The 22,423-nt window shown below is 40.2% G+C and overlaps 1 protein-coding gene across 1 annotated transcript in view; it reads right to left on the reverse strand.

Moving 5' to 3' along the window:
* myo15aa (myosin XVAa) overlaps positions 1 to 22,161 on the reverse strand; it is a 43,758-nt gene extending 21,597 nt beyond the window's left edge. Inside the window, exons 1-33 of the mRNA XM_063471472.1 lie at positions 22,079 to 22,161; positions 21,657 to 21,720; positions 19,990 to 20,099; positions 19,705 to 19,779; positions 17,363 to 17,453; positions 17,203 to 17,208; positions 16,861 to 16,964; positions 16,698 to 16,761; positions 16,498 to 16,611; positions 16,226 to 16,387; positions 15,910 to 16,023; positions 11,869 to 11,927; positions 11,465 to 11,588; positions 10,258 to 10,353; positions 9,699 to 9,830; positions 9,484 to 9,609; positions 9,288 to 9,365; positions 9,039 to 9,193; positions 8,903 to 8,948; positions 8,695 to 8,819; positions 7,263 to 7,380; positions 6,881 to 7,056; positions 6,435 to 6,519; positions 6,148 to 6,201; positions 5,909 to 5,990; positions 5,460 to 5,590; positions 5,171 to 5,266; positions 4,151 to 4,386; positions 3,815 to 4,005; positions 3,297 to 3,369; positions 2,977 to 3,168; positions 2,771 to 2,883; positions 883 to 974 (exon numbers count right to left, since the gene is read on the reverse strand). Of these exons, the coding sequence (XP_063327542.1) occupies positions 883 to 974; positions 2,771 to 2,883; positions 2,977 to 3,168; positions 3,297 to 3,369; positions 3,815 to 4,005; positions 4,151 to 4,386; positions 5,171 to 5,266; positions 5,460 to 5,590; positions 5,909 to 5,990; positions 6,148 to 6,201; positions 6,435 to 6,519; positions 6,881 to 7,056; positions 7,263 to 7,380; positions 8,695 to 8,819; positions 8,903 to 8,948; positions 9,039 to 9,193; positions 9,288 to 9,365; positions 9,484 to 9,609; positions 9,699 to 9,830; positions 10,258 to 10,353; positions 11,465 to 11,588; positions 11,869 to 11,927; positions 15,910 to 16,023; positions 16,226 to 16,387; positions 16,498 to 16,611; positions 16,698 to 16,761; positions 16,861 to 16,964; positions 17,203 to 17,208; positions 17,363 to 17,453; positions 19,705 to 19,779; positions 19,990 to 20,099; positions 21,657 to 21,720; positions 22,079 to 22,161 (3,567 nt within the window). The remainder of the gene's footprint in view (positions 1 to 882; positions 975 to 2,770; positions 2,884 to 2,976; positions 3,169 to 3,296; positions 3,370 to 3,814; positions 4,006 to 4,150; positions 4,387 to 5,170; positions 5,267 to 5,459; positions 5,591 to 5,908; positions 5,991 to 6,147; positions 6,202 to 6,434; positions 6,520 to 6,880; positions 7,057 to 7,262; positions 7,381 to 8,694; positions 8,820 to 8,902; positions 8,949 to 9,038; positions 9,194 to 9,287; positions 9,366 to 9,483; positions 9,610 to 9,698; positions 9,831 to 10,257; positions 10,354 to 11,464; positions 11,589 to 11,868; positions 11,928 to 15,909; positions 16,024 to 16,225; positions 16,388 to 16,497; positions 16,612 to 16,697; positions 16,762 to 16,860; positions 16,965 to 17,202; positions 17,209 to 17,362; positions 17,454 to 19,704; positions 19,780 to 19,989; positions 20,100 to 21,656; positions 21,721 to 22,078) is intronic.
* Between the last annotated feature and the right edge of the window lie 262 nt (positions 22,162 to 22,423).

Consider the following 22,423-nt stretch of genomic DNA (forward strand, 5'->3'; position numbering starts at 1 on the left):
TCCAGCATAAAGACACACTAAATGGACTATAACAAAATTCACTACATAACAGACCTCATTCTCCTGAGCTGACTGAAATTCTCAGCTACTTTGTTTCCAGTGTCAGATTTTAAAGCCAAAACCGCTCAAGAAAATCTTAACGACTCTATCAAGACTTCTGCCAAACACAGATATTATAATGTTTTCATTTACACTATTGCCATTGATATATACTACTCAAAGCCCTAAAACACTCCTGATGCAACCTTTCCTGTGCAACCCGAGTGATGAGGACGCTGAACTCGTTTTGTTTCCACTAATAAACAAAAGATGAAGCTATGAGCGGAACTCTATTCCCCACACGGTGACTCGTTTATGCTGACTGCTGCTGCGGTCATATACGGTAGGTCACTCGGTAACCTAATCAGCCGTCCTGTGTGCTCCATTCATACCCAAACAGAAGCCGAGGATCACATGCTCAATTCCTCCATCAGCACTCTTCTGTTCACACTCAGATGACAGATCAATGACACAGAGCTACAACTATCCACCTGTATTATTACTTTTCTTTTAGGTTGGCAATTAACTGATTGGTCTTATAATATAATTGATATAACTGAACAAAGAAGTAATAAGCTTTGAGTTGCAGTGGCAGGAAAGTACTTGCAGCTCTACATAGACACATTTATAGTGAAAAGTCTTTGTCAAAATGAAAGCAGTGGTAATGCAGTAATATGGTCATCTGTCGAGTGTTTCACCTGGTAGATGACTTAAAAGATTATACCAAGCAATCATGTATTACTATTTGGCGTGTTAGTTTCATTGCACTACAGCTATTTGAAAACGAAAAGGAAATAGTTGGTTGACATGTGTAGTTTATGGGAAATCAGGACGAGTACTCACCGTGCTGCTGTCTGACAGCACAGGGTCAAACAGGCTGTCCAGGTAGCGGTCCATCCCTCTCTGAGGCTGACCCTCGCTGAATGTTTCCGACTCTGAACACAGACGAACAGCAATAATGCTTTAAACATTGTATTTTCAGTGTTTTTGCATACAAATGCAAAAATCTTAAAGTCTGCTTGATATTTTTTTCTTTTAATCAAGCATGTTTTATCAGGTGATCAGGTTCACTTTAACTGTAGTGAAAAGGTTGTTAGTCACTGATCAAAATATCTTATTCTCAAAAATGTAACCTAAGTCAGGTCATTGTTTTTTCACGATTCTGATTGCCACATTTGTTGCAGAAACCTTGATTAATTGATCGAGCTTTTTATCTATGTCTCTCTCTCTCTCTTCGGACAACACACAGGAAACTGTTTCAAGATCACAAGACTTTCAAACTTTCCCAACTCTTCCATTAGTTGTTGCCAAAGTGCAGCTCTGTGACAGGCAGGACATGGACCCAAATCAAGGGCTCGTGAAACAGCATGTAAACTCAAACGGCAGCTGTAGTGCTGAATGCTTTCAAATAATACAAAGATACAAAACAAAAGCACAGCTGGAGCAAAGCGCCCAAAACTAGGAAACGTAGGGGAAACACTGAACAAAGGAAACACACAACCTGGATGATGCGACAAGGAACAGATGGAGACTCACACAATACAAACACACCAGATAATGTGGGAAACGAAGACAATAACCTAATGAAAACCCAAACACAAGACACAAAAAAACAAGTGCTTGCAAAATGAACCAGGAAGTAACTAATTAGAGTTAGAAACATACAACACAGTGGTGAGAATTAGAAAATCCAAAACTAAGAGCATACATCATAACCAAAACTCTAATAAACAAAACTACTTAAATACAGAAACTTGTACAAACAATTATTCAACTGCATTAATGTAAGAGACATTCCTGTCATGTGATTAAAATTATTCAAATTAAAGCTTTTATACAACTTAATAAGCTTAATGGCTGCACTAAGGCTTAATCTTCTCCAAAAAAGGTTATCCTCAACAAATCCATTACTTTGTTGGGCACCTTTTAACTCTTAAAATCTACAATAAGACATTCCAGTAATTTCCTAATAAGAAGCCAAAAGCATCCAGCTCAGTTATGAATCCACTGCTTTCTTTAAGTCCCAACAAAGAACATCAGAGGGATTGGCTGTCATGATGGTCAAATAGGGCCTGCTCTTCCTACACCACACACGTAGCCCATCCAGATGTCAATACAGGTCCTCTTTAGTGTCATCAGTCCATAAACAGACTCCCAGCACCCTGCAGGCCTATCCACGTGTTTTCTTGCATATCAAAAATGCAGTGGCAAATATGCAAGGATCAAGCTTGCTTCCTTAGTGTTCCTCTTATAGTCTGTGAACTCAAACTAGCACAAGTTTTAAATTTGCATATAATCCTGCTAACTGTATCTCTTGGAACCCAGAGTGCATGGAAACCTGAAACCTCTGATTTCACGACTCAAAAAAGCTATTTTCTGAGTGCCATCCTTGGTACTCAGCTTAAAACACCTGGACAGGTGGGATTCATCTATAACACAGCTGAAGCATTTGTTAAACACAAAGAGCATAAAAGCTTTGGGTTCAGCAGTTTGGGAGTGATACATGCTAGTAAGTAGTTAAAAACAACAGCCAATGGGGGCTTCAATTCACAGAAAGATTAGTTTGTACATTTTACATCTGATCAGATCATTTGAAAATCTTTAATTTGTAAGTGCTTAAAAATTCATTTATGTTATGAGTTAACTGCATACACAATATTTATATGTATTTGTGTATGTGTGTGTGTGTGTGTGTGTGTGTGTGTATGTGTGTGTGCCCGTGTGTGTGTACCGTGGCTGTAGTAACCATCTGAATCAGGCAGGCTGTAGGCTGGTCTGCTGCTGCTGAGAGGAAGGGAGGAAGGAAGCTCCTCGTCTGAGTCAAAGCCACTGCCAAACAAAGCACTGAGAGACGAGAGGAGAGAGGAGTAATGTGCCATGTGGTGTAGCTTTAGTTATGTGAGTAATGAACTGCATGTGTGCATCTTGCATACTGACAGGCTGGCATTAGCTCTGACTTTAGCTGGGTTGTCAGTGCTGATGATGAAGTAACTCTTCTGCTTTGGGAAGTCCATAGGAAGCTCCATATCTGCAATCAGGTCCATGACATAGTCATGACCAGCTAACTCCACCCACTGGCCCTGCTCCTTCATCAGAATTGAACTCCCCCTCCACCAGTCAGACACTCCCCTGCAAGATGCATGATTCAGATGTTCAAAATATCTACACACACGTGTTAAAGCTGCTCTCTAAACATTATCATGGCATGTTCAGATGTTTACATTAAACTTTATGGAGCTAAAAGTACAAAACCAAACCTGTGACGCAGAATGTTTCCTGCTAAATCCTCTCCGTTGGTCCAGGAATGGACAGGACACAAGAAGGACCCTCCTGCAGGGAGAGATAAATGAATAAACAAGCAGCAAATAGTTCCTTTGCTGCTCTAATTGACACTCTTTAAATAACAAACTGTGTTAATTGCGCAATACAAAGCACATGAGCCCCACAGTCACATCACCTGATCCTGAATGACAATGAATAATCAATGATCTGGGGATGTAATTGATCCTACACAATAAAAGCGATGCCAGGTTGTCCCTCTTTCTTTTCTCTGAGGTGTGTGCCAGTTTAGACCCCGGGTGTGAAAGACTTCCTAAATATTTGAAGAGCTCTTGGTTTTTTTCTGTGCACCTCAAAAGAAAGATACTGATTTTAAAGGAAAATGTTGTGAATTTTTTATTTACTTCGCTTGAATCGTTTGGAGTTCTTGGAAAAGAGCAAAGAAGCAGACCGATGAAAAGTTGAACAATGCAATATTAAGCAGGCAAGATATTACCATCAAGACAGTGCACGTGCAACACCATGTTAGCCTTCTTCCTATTGGAGGTCCACTCAAGCAGCGACAGCGGATACGTCCGCGCAGTCTCGGGGGCGGAGCCTGATCCCAGCTGCATCTTCTGATTCGCTTGGATGAGTCTGTGCTGCAGCAGCACCTGACAGCCAGCAGGAGCGTGGTCCGACACGAACCTGGAGCAGAGGTGAAATGAGGTTCATGAGTGGAGTAGTCATCTCTTACTTACAGCTACTTACTTATAGCTTTTTAACACGTATTTTCTTCCTCTCAAACTATTTGCAAAATAATTAGTTGTGAGGTCATTTTATGATTTCTCACTTGAGCAGATATTTGTCGATCTTGGCCGATGGGGCGAAGCAGCAGACACATGCCAGCAGCAGCAGCCAGCCTCTCTCTGCATTCTCAGAGTTTATGTTCCTCCACACCTGGTTGACAACCTGCGCCAGGATCTCATCTCGTAACCCTGGAGACGACAAGCCTCTCTGGACGATGTAATTCCCAAACATGTTTTCCTGCGCCCCATTCAGATGAGGGTCCCCCATAAACCGTAATACCTGAAGAAAACAGAATCCAGGTGAAAGCTGTAACAGCTAACTCTGTTGGTTTTACAGATTTATGGCAGTCTGGTGACGTATTTTTGTGTGTTTTTGTGGGTTTGTCCTACAAACACGAGAAAATAGAAGAGCTAGGAAGAGACTTTTTTATTCTGCTGTTAAATCTTTTACAATGTAAAAAAACATGTTCCAAATTTCTTATTTGCTTCCCAGTTAGTAGCAGAACCTCATAATTAGAGGATGGTTTGCTTCTGTGTAACAAGAGTAACATAATGACATGATGCAAGTGTGTCTCTGTGAAACTGTTATCATTTTAAAATACTGCAGTGCTCAAGAATATTCAGGGTACATGGGCAACTAAAACTGATGTTTTATGATGTTTTTATTACAACCTGTTATGGCATAGTTGTGACATCGTAGGGCGTGGCATTAAAAAAGTGTATGACACTTGATATGATTTCTTGAAGTTTGTTTTCAAGGTTAAATTTGACCTTCAGCACTAACAATGAAGATTAAGGTCAAATACTTAGCTAACATATGTACTCATTTCCCCAAGACCTGCTATACTGTTGAGAGGTTTGAAGACGATCGATAAAAACTGGGTAATATGAAGGTTTTTACTGATTTTCACATTTGACCTTGACCTTTGGGCGATTTTTACCAAAATTAAATCAGCTCAAGCTCATCGATGTTTCAAAACTGTGCAACGACAGACAGGCAAACAACCAAAAAGAACAGTTTACATAGTCTCTCCCTTTTAAGGGGAGAACAAAGATCAGCCTACCATGTTGAAAAGCTCCAGAGCCTCCCCTCTCAGGTCGTCCTCCACACGGGTCAGAGGTGACTCCAGAGGAGCCATCAACATCCCAAACTTTGGTTCCTATAGCAACAAAAGATTTGCTGTGTTTAATAAACAGCTTTTCAAACAAATCTACCTAAAACCTTTCAAAATGATGTTATAACCGATAAATCTAAACACAAACTTCAACAGCTCTCCTCAAATCTGAGTAACCACGCACATACACAGTATGTTACACAGCATATGACGACATGCTGATGCATGTGCATCTCACCCTGAAGTAAATCTGAACATAGCGGAAGAAAGGGTAGTTGTTGATGTCCAGAGGCAACGTGAGTTCAGCATCATCCTGGATATGAGGAGCCTGAAGCAGAGCCAAGCAGTCTGAGTGCAACTCCCTCCGGACTGAAGAGAGTAACAGAGATAAGGTTAAACGAGGAGTCAGCCAGGAGTAATGCAAGAGCACCAAAAACTTACATGTATAAAATCCTAAAACTTTTTTATATTCCTTGACAATTTTTCAGTGTCTGGTTTATTTATTAGATGATGGGCCTCCTGGTCCATCCTGTCAGAACTGTTCATATCATTTCTTAATTTGATACTGTCAGTGCTGATGAGATAAGACACATTCAAACAGCTGACTGGAGCACTCACACACACACATGAATAATCTATGTGCATGTGATGCACACTGACGGGAAAGACGGACAGACGTCTACACACCTCCTGCTGCCTGCAGCAAAGCGCCCAGCTCTGCAGGGATCACCAAGTGGGTCACATTAACAACCTCCCTTTTGGTCAGCTCCTGAAAGAAACACCACTTTTAATCTATCTGCAAACTGACAATGAGGTTAGAAGAGATTTAACATAGGCTGCTGGTTTGAACTCATGCCAGTGTGCAAAAACAAAAACACGGATGCTTTTCTCATTGAAGTCTTGTCTTAGCTAGTCCTTCATCTTACCATCTCTCTCCTCCTCCTCTCCTCTTCTGCTTTCCTCCTGGCTTCAAACTTCATCTTCAATAAGATCCCAAAAACACACAGTCAGTGTTTTAATGTAAATCCAGAGCAGAAAGACTCGAAAGCACAAAGCAGGATTAAGGGTGGGTCATATTTGAAATTATTTTCTTAGAAATGAAGAAAATATGAAGATGTTTGAAAGGACACTGCATCAAATACATGTGTTACTTAAAAAAATCACAGGCAGAAGGTACAACATCAGTCCAACAAACCACAGTATCTCAATGTACCTTAATGTACTGCTTCCGGTTGACATACATGTGGACCAGAGAGCGGAAACGGACCAGACTTTCCCTCATTTTCACATAGCGTTTCCTAGAAGATGAAGAGAATCTCAGTACAATGAATCCTAACACACTGATTGTTGAGCTCGTTTCCTAACATTTGCCACATTCACAGAGATAAACTTTACAAGCATGCTACAAGCTCAAGCACAAAAGTTTACTGAAAGCTTTATTTCTTAATTATAGTGATTTTAATGTAACGTTACCCTAAAGACACAATTTACATTTTCTTTACCTCACTGCCCTTTTAACCTAAACTATGTGGTTGAGTGCATACTGTAATTCAGAATGATTGCATTCAAAGAATGCAGGACTCCAATCAGAATCCAAATTTGTGGTTATTTTTGCAATAAAGTCTACTGAAAATGTAAGATCTCTGTGGGACACCTCACCTAACGAGGAAGCCTAGGCAGTGTGCCTGAAACCTGCTGATTTTGTTGCGGAAGTCAACGTAGCGTTTCCTGACGAAGAACATGCGAGTGTAACGCTGCAGGGTGAGGGCGGCAAGATGACGAGAACGCTCTCGCTTACACTCCAGCAGCTGGTAGATGTCCTCCTGTAGGAACAACTGCCATTCATACACACACATATATGTGCAATCAGATAAATGTGTGAGTTCATGCAAAAAATTTTTTCGATATAACATTGATCCAACAAACCATAATATCTCAAATTTCAAGCAAAGCAGGAAAACAATCTCTACTCAGCCATTAGATCAGCTGAGATGGTGCTGGGTCTGTCTTTAACTGTGAGACTTAATGTGAACAAGCTCACCTTTGTGACTCCAACATGGTAGGCTCCTGGTCGGAGAGGACACAGTTTGCCGAGCAACAACACACAGTTCTCTCCATTTGCCACAGGAAGTGTCTGTATCCCCGCCAGGGACTTGTACCTGACAGAGACACACATTCAAATCAGGGGGTGCTCAGTCGATAATAGTGATTTTTAAAAAAGAAGTACTGATATAAATCAATACTGAATTGTGTCGCAATTCAGACACATAATATGGACAGAAGTATTGGGTCATGATTAGCTGTTAAACTGTTGTTTAACAGCTGCATTATTTAGGAGCCAAAGTAGCTCAGACCATGCAAAGTTACAGAGCAGGGTCGCCAACTTGCACCAAAGCTCTTGGAGTACTGGCAGCTTCACTTCATGGCTCTCCATAGCTGAAGGCCATACTTTAAGCATTAGATCACCAGACACAATGCCAAGTGTTAGGCAGAGTAAATCATGCCACCACTGAACTCTGGAGCAGTGGAAACTTGTTCTGTGGCATAACTAATCACACTCCTCTATCAGGCAGTCTGATGGATGAGTCTGGGTTGGAACACCAAACTGCATTGTGCCAACTTTAAAATTTGGTGGAGGAAGGAAAACGCTATGGGGATGTTCTTTAGGGATGAGTGGGTCAAAATTCCAACAGACACATTATGAATGCCTGTGGATTTATAATGGGATGTAATAAAGGCTCCTATAGGCATAATCTGTAAGTCGCCCAATACATATCCATGTACGTGTCCATATAGTCAATGTAGTGTATATTGTGTGAAATGTGTAATTATTCTTTTTGTGTGCTTTTATACATATGGTTACAGACTCTTCCATAGTTCAGTTTTTTTTTTTTGCCAAATAAGACAACACCATAAACAAAGTTACACATGAATTAAAATTTTAAACTCCTAATTCACTTGTAGGTAAACAAACATAAATTATTGGGTGTCATATATATAAATGTACAGGTATAGAACCTTAGCCCAATATGAGGCTTATTTATTATTAATTTAATTCAGTTATTTGCATCTGCATTCATTTTTATTTGGTGGCATGGCTTTGTACTGGGAGGGCAGCAGCAAGACCCCAGCAAAGAGCAGCGCAATGACAGCAGCTATGACACTGATTAAGTCAGACAAAGCATGAGAAGAAGAAAATGAGTTAAAGGTGGGTTGCAAAGTGACTTGCAGAGGCATGTGCAACTGTGGACCGGTTGAAGTAGCTTAAATAAGACATTACATATGATATTTGCAAATCAGAAGAGCATCAGCTGTGAGTTGCCACTTCGTGGTCTGCTTATTTATTGCTGGGATTTTCTGTTATAGGAGGTTCTCCTCTGCCTCAGCTGTGAGATCAATTATCTTCATTTTTTTGGGAACACAAACAGCTTCACAAACTCAACAAATACGCTGAGGATCAGAGTTTGTGTTACCTGAACAGGAAGACATAGAATGGCATTCTGATTGGATATCCCTCTTTGCGGATCCTAATGGTCTCCATGACACCAGAGTGCCGCAGCTGGCTGTTCACCAGTTCGTCCTCAAACACACCTGGTTGCTAAAGACAGATTTCCAAATGCTCAGAAACACTGATGTATGTGCACGTAAATAACTTTAAATACATGACGCTTCAAGATCTACCTTCATGTTATTTGGCTTAATGCAGCGAACAAAATAAGGATTGCACCTGAAATGGAACAACAAAAACATTATAATTTTTTTTAATGAAAACAATCAATAACCATTTATGATCTGAGAGAGAACATATGTACTTCACCTCTCCATCTTCTCCACCAGCTCCAGGAGGGACTGTTGAAACTTGCTGCTGACGGTGGGAGCTTGGTATTTTCTGGTGACTGTGCTGCTCTTCCTTATGTGACCTCTCTGCTGACCCGTGGCCTCTGCATGAACCAGGAAGAGGTTCGATACCATCTGGAAACACACAAATGCACAGATTAACACAGATTTTTTCAAAAACATTGCTTAGCGATTACGTGGATTAGATTAAGTTTTCGACCAAGCCAACCTTGTTCTTGCTCTGAATGAACAGGTCCAGGACATCCTGACGCACCTGATCGTAGTTCTTATCCAGGAACTTGTAAACCTGCATAAGAGACAGATGATCACTCTGTTTATCATTACAGTTCACCACATTTTCAATAGTTCAATGAATTATAATGCAATGGAACTAGCCAAGAGAATCTCAGTGAGGAGCTTAGTACCTGGTAAGTGACCCGCCCGGCAAAATGCTTAATTGTGAACTCTGGGACCGGCATCTTTGGCTTCATGTATAGTGGATTACTGCCATGGTGATAGTGACACTTTTGAAGAAAAGTGTTGTCTGTTGCCTGGCAACAAATTAACACACCAAAAGTCCCAGTTTTACGATCCATAAGAGAAATCTGAAAGTCTGTCAGTACTTCCTCCTCATCCTCACCTGCGGGAAACCGCTCTGGTCATCCAGAATCCTCAGTATCCCATGAGGCTTAGCAGCAATGAGGTCGATGCAGGGCTGGTTGTCGTTGAATGTGATGTCCTGCCATGGGATCTGCTCCCTGCTGTACTCCTCCTGCAAGAGGATCACATAAAAGATCATAAAATATTAGTATTATTATTACCTAAGCCAGATGTTGGCAACCTGCAGCTAGGTAGGTACAGGTTAGGGTTACCTATTAATACATATACTATATGCAATACATTAATTTATCCTCCCCCAGTTACATCTGTCATCCACCCGTCTATCCCTCATCCCCCAAGTGCTGCTCTTTTGCTCCTGCTGTTTGGTAGGAGGAGGTAAAATGGCTGTTTTGATGTTGAAAGTTGCCAACGCCTGAAATAAGCAAAGGATTCACATGTTTATATGCCACTAATCTACACTTAATGAGATCCATTTGCGTGCATATGATGCCTCAAATATGTGCATTTTTTGTCCTCAGTTGTTATATGACAAGTGCGTGAGTGTGTGCTTTTTATCGGGAAGTGTGACGTGGACTCACCTGTTCCTCTCTGAATACGATCCTGTTAAAGAAGAATTGCAGGTACTCGTTTGCATAATTAATGCAAAGCTGCTCGAAGCTGTTGAGGACCAGATCCTGTTGTCACACACGCACACACACACACATACACAGACACACACACACACACATATATGGTAATTCTTATGGTAATTCTGTCTCACCATCATGCCTACAAAGTGATTATTTGGACGTCCCTCTGAGTATCTTTAACGTGCAACATTGTTAAGCCCTCCTTCCTTCCTTCCCTGCTGATAATAATCTGAATCTTTTCTCTTATAGTTATAAGTTATGTCAATAAAAGCTTTGACTGCATTACTGGGAATGCGATGGATTATTTAAAATGCTTTAGCTTTAGCTGACAGTCTTACATCTGACTTTAGAGTACTTCGGTATATAGAGGAGTTCATAGTCAACATAGTAACTGCAAGGCGCCCAGGCCCCGTGGCTGGAAAACAAGCCAGAGTCATCACCCCTGCACCACCGTGTTTAACAGCTGGTATCAGGTGTTTGTGTTGATAAGCTGCTTGTGCACCGCAAATTTGCAAACCTAAACTGTCCTGAGAGAAGAGGCTTCCTTCTGTGAGCCTTTCCAAACAGGCCACACTTGTTCAGTCTTTTATATAACTATACTGTCATAAACTTTAACATTCAACATCCTAACTGAGGCCTGTAGAGTTGAGATGGAGCTCTTGGGTTTTTGCAGTTTCTCTGAATATTGCACGGTATGACCTCAGGGTGAATTTGCTTCGTCGTTCACTCCTGTGTAGATTGGCAGCAGTTTTGAATATTTTCCACTTCTGACTAATCATTCTCATGATGTAGTGTGAGTGAAAGGTTGCTGCTTCAATTCCAGCCAAAGCCACAAATCCCCTTTGGGGTGGTGTCAGGAAGGGCATCTGGTGCAAAACTCTGATGAATCAAAGATGTAGAGCTGCCGGCTGCGACGACCCCATGTGGCAAAGGAGCAGCTGAAAGTAGCATTCCTATAATTCCTATTGAAGAAGTAAAGCTGCTTCTGCATTTTGGCTTAATAATTATTAAATAAATAATGACAAGGTGCAATATATCATGCACTGTTATTCATCTGTGGTTAAGCTTAAAATAATTTTAGAACCTACTAAGGATTCATTGCATTCTAGTTTTTTCTGAGGGGTTTAAGGTCAAACATACAACAAGGCTCCGTTACCTCAAATCCGTAAATGTCCAGGATGGAGATGGAGAGGGTGTGTTGGCGAGGGTACACCTGACCATTGATCCTTTCTGTTAACCAGCGGAAGAGCAGCGAATACAGGATCTTGGCAACAGCATCTCTGGATGTGTGTGAGTGGTGGGCAGCGAGTGACACAGTGATATAGGAAATTAAAAGGAGAAAGAAAACATATGCATTGTCATTAGCAAGAATTTTATTAGGTAAAACTTTAAGACTAAAGGGATTTTAAGATTGCATATGTGTTAGTAATTTAGTGCACATGTATTAGTGTGCATGCATACATAATGATAAAGATGCAAACATGTTATTTAAATAAATTAATGGTAATAAATGTAATGATTTTTTATGCACGGCATGTTCTGTGTGTAACTGTCTCTCACCTGGCATCAATAGCACTTTCTACACTCAGAGGGGTGTAGATCTTGTCCCTCATTGTTTCCTGTGGAAAAACATTAAGTCAGCACTTTTTCTGCAGACGTCTACCTGATAATATAGAGTCTCAAGCCTCCTTTCATCTTGGTTTGAAGTTGAAAGGCTTTAAGTTCAAATTAAAAATGGAATTGCACCCCAGTTTCCTGCTAACGTGCCCCTCATTGGTGCTTGTTCAGTAACTGTGGTGAGGCTCTCATCTTGGGCTGACAGATCAGGTGGTCTTATCCTCCACCTGCTTCCTGCTTCTTCCAGTCTGTTTTTCCTTTTATTTCCTGCACTGTAATATATATTTTGTAGAAGCAGAACTTTTTCTTCTGCAATTGAAGAATCACAACAGGATGCCATAAGTTCTGGGCTGAAGAGTTAGGCTTTTCACCCTTTGTTTTTACTGAACTGCTTCCTATTTAACTTCTTTTCCTATATTTGTATCCACCCCTTTGCATCCTTTCAGCTCTTCCCTTCTTCCCTTTCTTCTACTCTCTTATTCATTGATTCGGGTGTCTTAAACTTGAGATCTGATCAGATAAAGAATGCTTTGAGACTTGAGACCCTCTCTTGCCTAAACACACTTAATTATCACACACACACACACATGTGTGCTCACACACAGACACTAATGTGTACACATGATTCCTCCAGTGAGAGGAAATGAGTGGGTACGAATCACCCCTCTCCTGTTACACAGGCACCTTTGTAATTAGGAATTCAATTATACAAAAGGTCCTTGGTTAGTGTATAGGAGCATGTGTATGTGGAAGATATAAGGTGGGTCACAATTAGATGTTTCTCTCTTTTAATTCTCCCATCACCCTCATTCCTCATCAGAGGCAGCACCAGAGGGGTCAGGACGAGTTGAATCAGCCCTTAAACCGGACAGAGAAACTACTGGACACTTATACATAAAAGAAAATGGATCCAAAAAAGGAATACTAAGAGGAGAAATACTTTGCTTACCAAACAAATATGTTTTATTTTCTACTTTGTTCATGGATATGATGGAAATTAAGCAAACAAGGAAATACACAAATAGGTGGATGACCAACTGGAACACTTGCATGGACAGTGGGATATTTTAATTGTTCCCTTCCTGGATTTGGTATGGATTCACTTCATTTCCTAGCTGGACGATAATGACCACATTAATAGCTCATGTACTGGTAATTAAGGATAACAGAACAGCAAATGCGATGGAGGATCCTCTCTTTTTTTGGCTATCGCAAGTCACGTGCAAGTCTTTTAACTGCGCTGTTAACACTGACAGTTCCTTCAAAAGCTCCATCAAACTTTCTGGAGCTGTGAAATCTCTTCTGCTGCTTTAAAATAATAAAGGAGATAAGTTCAAGAAAAGCCAGGCATCTGCAAAGGTTTTTATGCTCTCTGGTTTTAATACTTAAGGGTATTGTGACACTTCTTCACACCCACTTTGGTTCAGTTTGGAATTAATAACAAAAATAGTTTGTTTTTTAACCACACTTGACCATGACTGGGTTATGAACACTAAATCAACTCCATAAATCTAATGAGAATTAACTTGTTCTTGTAGCGATCAATAAAAATTGCAGCTTTAAACAGACTAAAAGGCTTTAACTTGACTTAATTGGCTATATGTGGGCAACAATAAGGAAAAACGGAACCAAATTTATTTATTTTTGGCGTTTGTACTGCAAACAGTCTAGGTTTTTAAATTGTCACCACCTTACTGTTTACTGTTTTTAAAGAAATCCCTTCAGAGCATAAAAAAATGACCAATTTACCATCCTGTCCCAGTTTGAATTCAATGGACCTCAAGAAAGTTCACATGAAAACAAAACAGCATTTCTCCTTTATGCAGGAGAATGTGTAGGGTATAGAAATAAAGACACTAAGATGCAAACAGCAAACCCTGTGGAAATAAGTAACCGCGTTCTTTGGACAAAGAGGATTCCCAGCTGGTTAGATGCAAAAACCAGAAGCATAAAAAGCTGAAATCACAACAAAAGCATGACTGACAGATTCACGCCCTGGAGCTATAAGCTGAATGTGGCTGTTCATCTCTGCGGCACACTAAAAATAAAAGAAGTAAAAAGATGCTTTCCCTTTTAAAATAGCATAGCTCAGTCTAAATACTGTATATGAATTTTTTCTGTGTGCTGTGATGTATCGAGGATGTGTGGATGTGTGCAGCCGTTTACATTCATGCTTTCCCCCTTGTATTTTTCTGCGAGTCTCCAGAGCTGTGGGCTGCCTCCTGCTCCGAACATAGACAGTATAAAATATGGACGCAGCTTCTGGGTTGGAAAAATTAAACCAGTGTGGAAGTGCCCTCAAATTGCATTCTAACTGCAAACCACCAGATGGCTGCAAAAAGACATCCAGACCTATAGAAGCCTATGAGAAAGAGGACTTTCTGACTTGACCACTGTATACAATTTCCTGCTGAGTTGATGGTTTCAGTCACTCGTTTTAGGAGTCTCCATTTAATGATTAGTTATTATTAATCTCTGGCTCTCTTCCACAGTCTGTCTTTTGTCCTGGCTCCATCCGCTCAAGCCCAAACGGTCACAGCAGATGGCTGCTCCTCCCTGAGGCTCTTTCTGCTGGAGGTTTCTTCCTGTTAAAAGGGAGTTTTTCCTTCCCACTGTTCCCAAGTGTTTGCTAAAAGAGGGTTATTGTTGTTCTCTGTTTCCTCTGTATTATTGTAGGGGCTTTACCTTACAATATAAAGTGTCTTGGGGCAACTGTTGTGATTTGGTGATATATAAATAAAACTGAATAGAACTGAATTGAATTAGACTGGCCCGTCCTTGTTTTTTGGTTTTGTTTTTTTATATATTGTCTGTGCATCATACTTTTTTGCCCCTTTTACCTTCACTGGCTGAGGCAGATGGCTGCCCTTCCTGATCTTGGTCCTGGTGAGAGACATTTCCTCCTCAGTGATGTCAAGAGCTTAATCAAATGACACCATTGTGCTGTTTGTGTATAATGTTGCAAAGTCTTGTTTTCACCATGTGAAAGTGATACAGATAATTAAAATTGACCTATTAAAGGCACATCTGCATTTATTTGAATACCACTAATACACCAACAAAGGTAAAAGCTAAACTTGCAAAACTCAGTTTTAGACTTTTTTTTCATGCTGTACATTCACTTGAGGATGTCTGCCATCTTGCTGGTAGTTTATCAGCTGGGTCAAAAAAGTTACTGGGTTGAATGTTTGGCTCTTAATAAAGGAATCAAAACTTTTTAAAAATCAGACTGCTCCAATAAATCTTTGGTAAACTAAGTCACTCTCCTGCATTACACAGAGATATGATCTGTCCTAGATTTAACCTAAATCAGCAGTGAAGTCTTTCAATAAATAATCATACACCTCCTTCACAAATGCTGAAGGCTCTCCTAGTTTACAGGCTGCTATATGCGCATGTTTGATTTGTTTTTCAATTCTTTCACTTCTAAATTCATTGTTCTGTTTAAGGCTCTGTTTAAGGTTCTGTTTAACGCAAACATAAACAAAGTATCTTCCAATGTTTTGCACTCCAATATATTTAAATTCCCCTTGAAAAACATGACATGGTTCATTGGAATTGATAACCATATACTCCACAAAACCCCCTGCTTTATAGTCAGCTTGGATAGAAACGATCCTAATAACTGACCAGAGGAGGTCAGGATGATAAAAGAACCATCCAAGTAGGTCGATGACAGCAGTTTGCCGCTTTCTTGTCTTTCATTCGTTCACTCTGTGTGTGGCATCAACACATGTGTCTCCTTTGTGTCTGCGTAAGCGACACTCTGGGCGATACAATGCCTTTAATGTAACCACAGCTGTGTAAGTAAGGCAGAAACGCTGGCATAGTGCCACATCACCTTCCTGTTGACAATGTAGAAAAATCACCTCCAGGTTCAGGAATGTCACAGACTGCAGTGTTATGCTTGTTGTTTTCAAGCACTGAACGAACAAAAGACAGAACATCAGTGCACATGCAGACGGGACACGGTTTGATACTGACTGTGACTTTGTAGGTGACGGCTTTCTGTAGTCCTTCTGGTGAGATCTGCAGCAGCTCTGCAACTACTCTGATCTCCTGAGTGCTAACCACTGACGCCACCTCCTGGCCATCAGCCTGCAGTTCAGGAGGAAAATAGAAATGCAAAAAGAAAAAAAAAAGAAAAGAAGAATTACCTGTGGGAAAATCTTTGCTGCTTATCTTACATAGTTTTATTATATATTACATTATTATATTATATAGATTAATTATAATATTAATCAAAATAAAAAAAAGTGATGACATACGAGAAAAACCTGAGAAATAAAATAATTCACACCTCATGCCTCTGAAAGTAAACATTGCCCAGGTGCAGTATGGAAGATAGGACTCTAAAGATGGACGACTGGTCATCCGCAGTGAAGTGAAGGATTTCCATGGCAGAAAGCAGACGTAGGAAGTCCTCTGCATCGTTCTTCCCTTTTATCCCACAATCCCCTCCCTGTGTGCAGAACGAGAAGACCAGCAGTGCTAAACGTGACCCGAGAAGGGTTTTTGAAAGGGTCGTGACAAAAAAACACTAAAAATGATGATGATCAAACAATCTTCTACCTGGTTGAGGTAATAGTAGGTTTCAGCTTCTTGTAGATAGAAGGCCTGCTTCTGCTGCGAAGGAAGACCTGCCAGCATCTCGTAGAAGATGTGATAGTTCCTCTCATTTTTGGCCTGAAGCACACACGCCACATGTACCTCAACACTTCCATATACAGAAATAAACAAGCTATCGAGACCTTTGCGTCAGCTTGCCTCACCTGAAAGACGATGCGGGATTTTTCCAGCAGATACTGAGAGGTTATGGCACCACTGATCATACCACTGGGAAAACAAGGAAACAGAAAACACACGTGAAAAAGAAGCAGCTCCAGAATTAAAAGAAGCAAAGTTTTGCTTGTTGCTTTTTTAAAAAAAACTCACTTCTCCATAAAGACCTCAATGTATTTCCCAAAGCGACTGGAATTATCGTTCCGCACGGTTTTGGCATTTCCAAAAGATTCCAGAAGAGGAGCTGCCTCAAGTATCTATCAGGGATGCCAAACATACAAACAATAAATAAACCTTTATCAGGTCGCCTTATAAAGGGAGCAGTAACTGTAACTGTACAACACACAGGAAAGAAGCTGTTTCAGTGTGAATGTCTGGCCAAATGAATCATAGAAAAACACACCACGGCAAAACACAGTAACCTGATATTCTTATGGCCATTAATGAAAACTACTTGTAAAATATAAAACGCAGCATGCAGAAAACCCCAACTACCTCAATCTGCACCCAAGGAAAGCCAGATACAGGAAAATAAAAAAATATGCACAAGCACATTAGTCGTCATTACAAAAAGGAAAACTTCAAGTGTCTTAGTTTGCAAATATCCAACTCTGATGGCAGTTCTTTATTCATGTCAGGAAGTGTGTGTGCATACCTGTTGCGCAAGATTAGTTTTGTGAAGTACAGCTGCTAGGTAGCGAAGGATGAGTTTGGTAGACTCAGTTTTTCCAGACCCACTCTCCCCACTGAAACACAGTAACAGAGTCTCACTGGGAATACAGAAAACCCATCAACACGGCAATGAAAACAATAAAGAACTGCCCCAGTGCTCAGCTGAGCTGGAGACAACTTTTTCTCAGATAACCAGCACCTGGAAAGTTTGAATATTAGTGCATACAAACTGAGCTTATGAAACATTAAAATGCCCAGTTTTTAATGTTTAAAATTTGTGTGTGCTTTTTCAAAGCCCAGATAGAAAAAGCTTTATTGTTATACAGCCATGATGGGTTAATTATGAGGTGCCATTTCATAAAGGAACACTTTGGAAACACTGATCTCAGTGGAAAGAAATTATGCTGATATCTACACATATATGGACTGGGCAATGTGCTGAATGAAATGATGGCACATCAAGTGATAGAAATGAAAATCTGAAAAAGACGTGAAATGCAGCAGGCTAGTCCTTTCGCTGAAATTTCATTGCAGCAACTCAAAATGTTTGTTTGGCCCAAACTTGATTCCATGCATGCCTGACTACGTTGGGGGGTGTTCCTAATGAGACAGATGGTGTCCTGGGGGATCTCTTCCCAGATCTGGGCCAAGGCATCACTGAGCTCCTGGACCGTCTGAGGTGCAGTCTGGCAGCGTCGGATGGATTGAAACACAATGTCCCAGAGGTGTTCTATTGGATTTAGGTCAGGCAAACATGGGGGCCAGTGAATGGTATCAGATCCTTCATCCTCCAGGAACTGCCCTGCATACTCTCGGTACATGAGGCCAGGCATTGTTGAGCAGCAGGAGGAATCCAGTATCCACTGCACCAGAGTAGGGTGTATCAGTGGGTCCAAGGATTTCATCCCGATACCTAATGCCAGTCATGGTGTCAGTGCCTAACCTGTAGAGGTGTGTCCTCCATGGATATGCCTCCCCAGACCATCCCTGACCCACCACCAAACCAGACATGCTGACATCCCAGAAGTTTAACTAACTTGATGGTATACTTTGAATAAAAAGTGTTCCTTTTATTTTTGAGCAGTGTAAAAGATTATATTCTTTAATGGTAGGCAAAAATAACTCTGAACTAGTTTGATCATCTGTATTCTAAAAGACAAACTAGTGGAAATACAGAAACAGGTTTGAAGCAAGGAAAAGCTCACCAAGTGTGACCATTACCCTGAATTAGAGCACAGCTTCTCAGGACTTCCAGAAATCATTTAGAGCATCCATTATTTGATCCTTTTCACCTCTGTGGTGGTGCTTGCGGAGTGTTTGACTTAATTGACTAAGTGATGTGAGACAAGGCTAATCTTGCATTAGGCAAGGCTTCGGTTCCACTTTTGCATTAAACCACCTGAAAGAGTTTCACACACATGCACACACAGGTCCATTGCTCTACCACTGCCAAGCACTAAATACCACCATTATGTAAGCTTGGCCAAAGGGGGGGGTGGGGGCTGTGTGTGTGCATTTAGGGACGCTGGCACCTTCACCGCATTCCAGCATAGGGTTTCAGCTCAATGGCTGCTTAGCTAAAAACAGGACCATTATTGGTCACTGTACACCAGACCTCAGTTACCCCTTAACACATACTAACTGAAACACAAAGACACACTTGCAAGCACACAGCCCGCACAAATGTACTCACACACACACCTCTGAAACATAACCTGCTCCAACCCAGACCTGGCTGGGCTTTCCTTACAGGTGTCTCCTTCCGAATACGGCTAAAGTGTTCCAGGTTTGTGAGAGCGTGTGCATGTGTGAGTGTGCGTTTATGTGTATATTATGAGTGTCTTTTGTCATATCTAAAAGCATAGACCTATGTTTGTGCAAACCTCTGGATGTCGGTGTGTTTGTTTTCACAGATGAGCGCAGCCACTAAATGAAGTCACACTCAACTGTTGGTAAATTTAACTTCACTGGTTTATGTGCATGTGTGTGTGTTTGTGTGTGTGTTTTCTCTTCCAAGAGATCAGTTCTGACATGGAGCAAAACACTCCATCTTAAGTTTGCTGGCCAGTAAACCACAGACAGACACTCATGAATTTACAAACACTAATCCATCTGTAGATGGAAACCTTTAACCAAGAAGCTTCATGGACAACCTTGAAAGGTTACCAATGATATATCAAAGGATACAAAAGAAAAGCTTCACATTGCAAGACTCAGATGTTAAAAATACAATGCACCGTATAATTAACTGCATGCACGTCTCTGTTGTTTGATTCATATTTACAGAGAAAGTGACTGAAGAGAAAATGAGAGTCAGCCTCTTACCTGATTATTATGACCTGGTTTTTTTTGGCATCCATCGTTTGGGAATGAGCAGCGTTTGCTATGGCAAACAAATGCCTGAAGGAGAAAGAGATACACAACAAGCTTTCAGACACTTAAAGGAAGCGCAACAAAGTATTGTGCTTCCCTCTTTCTGCACTTTGATCCTCTATTGCTGACAGTTATTAACAGCTGTCAGCATGGATGAAACATACTTAATAATTTGACATTTATTGTTTTGTTTTTTAAATATAAGGTTCACGGTTCAACAATTTTAGAGTGACTTACGGAGGGTTTTCTCCCAAGGCACAGCCCTTGTACATGAGCACCATGTCTGTCCCATAGATGTTTTGCATCTTATAGGGGTTCACAGACACCAGAATGCTGCCTATGTATGTCTGGAAAAAAAGAAAGAAGAGGTTCACAAAGAAAGTCATTTTACCATAATGATCGTAGTGTATGTGTGTAGGAACATGTGTCTGTGTGTACCCTATCTATCCCTTAACACGTGGACCAATCTGAACAAAAACTTTTCATGAACATTGTCACACATACCACAATTATTAATAAATTTTTTAAAAACACTAATTATAAATCCCAATTCTTTTGATTTTCTGTGTTACTATATGTGCATTTCACCATCCCCCTGCAAATGCAGTCTTACAATTTCACTGTTTGTCCCGTTCAACATACATCACCTGGCGCAATTTAAAAGGCACCAAAATTTGTATCAGTCATACGGTGGCTCTAAGAGGCCAAACAGACTGCAACTTAAGAAAACACCAGCAATAAGAAAAACGCTGCAAAAGCACACAAAACACAACAGGAATAGGAAAAATGACAACGGAAACAGGAAAAAAACAAAACAGAAATAGGAAAAACGACAACGGAAACAGGAAAAAAACAAAACAGAAATAGGAAAAACGACAACGGAAATAGGAAAAAACAAAACAGAAATAGGAAAAACGACAACGGAAATAGGAAAAAACAGATTTCCAAAAGCACAAGGGAAGTGTTTCTGGGGAGATCCGACGGACCAGTTACAGGAACCAAAATATGCTAAGAATTGCGCTGGGAGACACTCAAAAGAAGTGGAGGATCTATCGGTTTTGTGAGGAAAGAAAAGATGAGAGGTAAGTGTGTTAGCCTGACTATTAGACTAAAAATCCGTCATCAGTATTATATGAATCATGAAAAAACATGCCTACCATGTTTTGGGTTCCTGGAACTGGTCTGTCAGGTTATTGTCTCCCCAGAAACACTTCCCTTGTGTTTTTTCCTATTTCCGTTGTCATTTTTCCTATTTCCATTCTGTTTTGTGTGCTTTTGCAGCATTTTTCTTATTGCTGGTGTTTTCTTAAGTTGCAGTCCATTTGGGCTCTCAGGGCCACCGTACTGTCATCATTTAGTCACCACCAAATATTGAATGAAGAATTACAAAAAAAGTCCTGAAATATCATAGACATTTAACTTGACAGGCGATGTTTTTGGTGACCAGGACTGCATGAACCCCACAGTAAGTACTGCTAAAGGCAGCAGACTTAGGTTAAATGATCAGCCTGTTGGTCAATTTAGATGTACAGCCAAGATGTAAATCCATCAGGGTACAATGTGTATTAAAACTGGTATCTGAAATTATTGACCAAAGAAATAAATACATGCACTATGTCCCTTTTATAACTCTTAATTCCAGGTTAAAAATGTACGCTTTTTGGTGTAACCCAAGGTTTACAGGTCAGGTTTTGTTTGTCTTTCAAACTGAATGTAGTTTGTGAAGTAGCCATAGATGTTTATAGACAAAGTTTTTGTCATCCAACTAAATAAAAATTAAGGAAAATTTTAAGACAACAAGATAATTTGACCATACATGAGTGCTGCAAAAAAACAAAAAAAACAAAACATCCTTAGGGTTGTTTTTGCAATGTGTGTATTGCTTAAATACTTTAAATACTTACATAAATAACCTCTCTCTCAAACCTTTTCCTTATGTTCAGCAGAACAGCCCCTTCATGCATGTCACTAGGGGAAAGAAGCAATTAGAGTATTATTTATGGGGTTATGAACAAAAAAAGCAACCCAAAACCACACTATTTTTTCATGTTTGAGTTCAACTGAATTTAAATTGGGCCTTTTTTTCTTACAGCCAAATACTTTATCCACCCTTTCATCATTCTTTAGTTATAAAGGTTTAAAATGTGTTGTGCAACACTGCCTGCTAAGCACAATGCATTGCCTCCATAATCTGATAACCAAAAATATGACTTAAATATATACAAATCCTGAACAGCCAGACAGTGTTCGAGGTCCCCACTGTAATTGTAAGTCTTTGTTCGAAGTGTAACTGTGGTGTACTGTGGCATTTTTGTTTTTAACTTACTCTAGCTGTGTCATATCTTCAACACCATTTTCCTCTCTTTGCTCCCGCTGAACCATGGTGGGCAGGCTTCTGATTGCATACATCTAAAACAAGCACGTAGACATTCAGAAATGAAATGCAAGTACATATTACAAGAACACATTCACTCACAAGGAACTGTTAATTCTCTTACTTTTGAATTATTATTAGTTTGCTTACCCTCAAACTTTATGAAAAACATTTCAGAAATTTTACCTTTTTTGCTGTTTAGCAAAACATTCTGCTTTTTCAAAACAAAAACATCAAGACATAATTTATGGAACTTTTTCACTCTAATGTTACACTAGATATTTCGAACTCAATGCA

The sequence above is a fragment of the Pelmatolapia mariae genome, linkage group LG4 (assembly GCF_036321145.2).
Source record: "Pelmatolapia mariae isolate MD_Pm_ZW linkage group LG4, Pm_UMD_F_2, whole genome shotgun sequence".
Taxonomy (NCBI): Eukaryota; Metazoa; Chordata; class Actinopteri; order Cichliformes; family Cichlidae; genus Pelmatolapia; species Pelmatolapia mariae.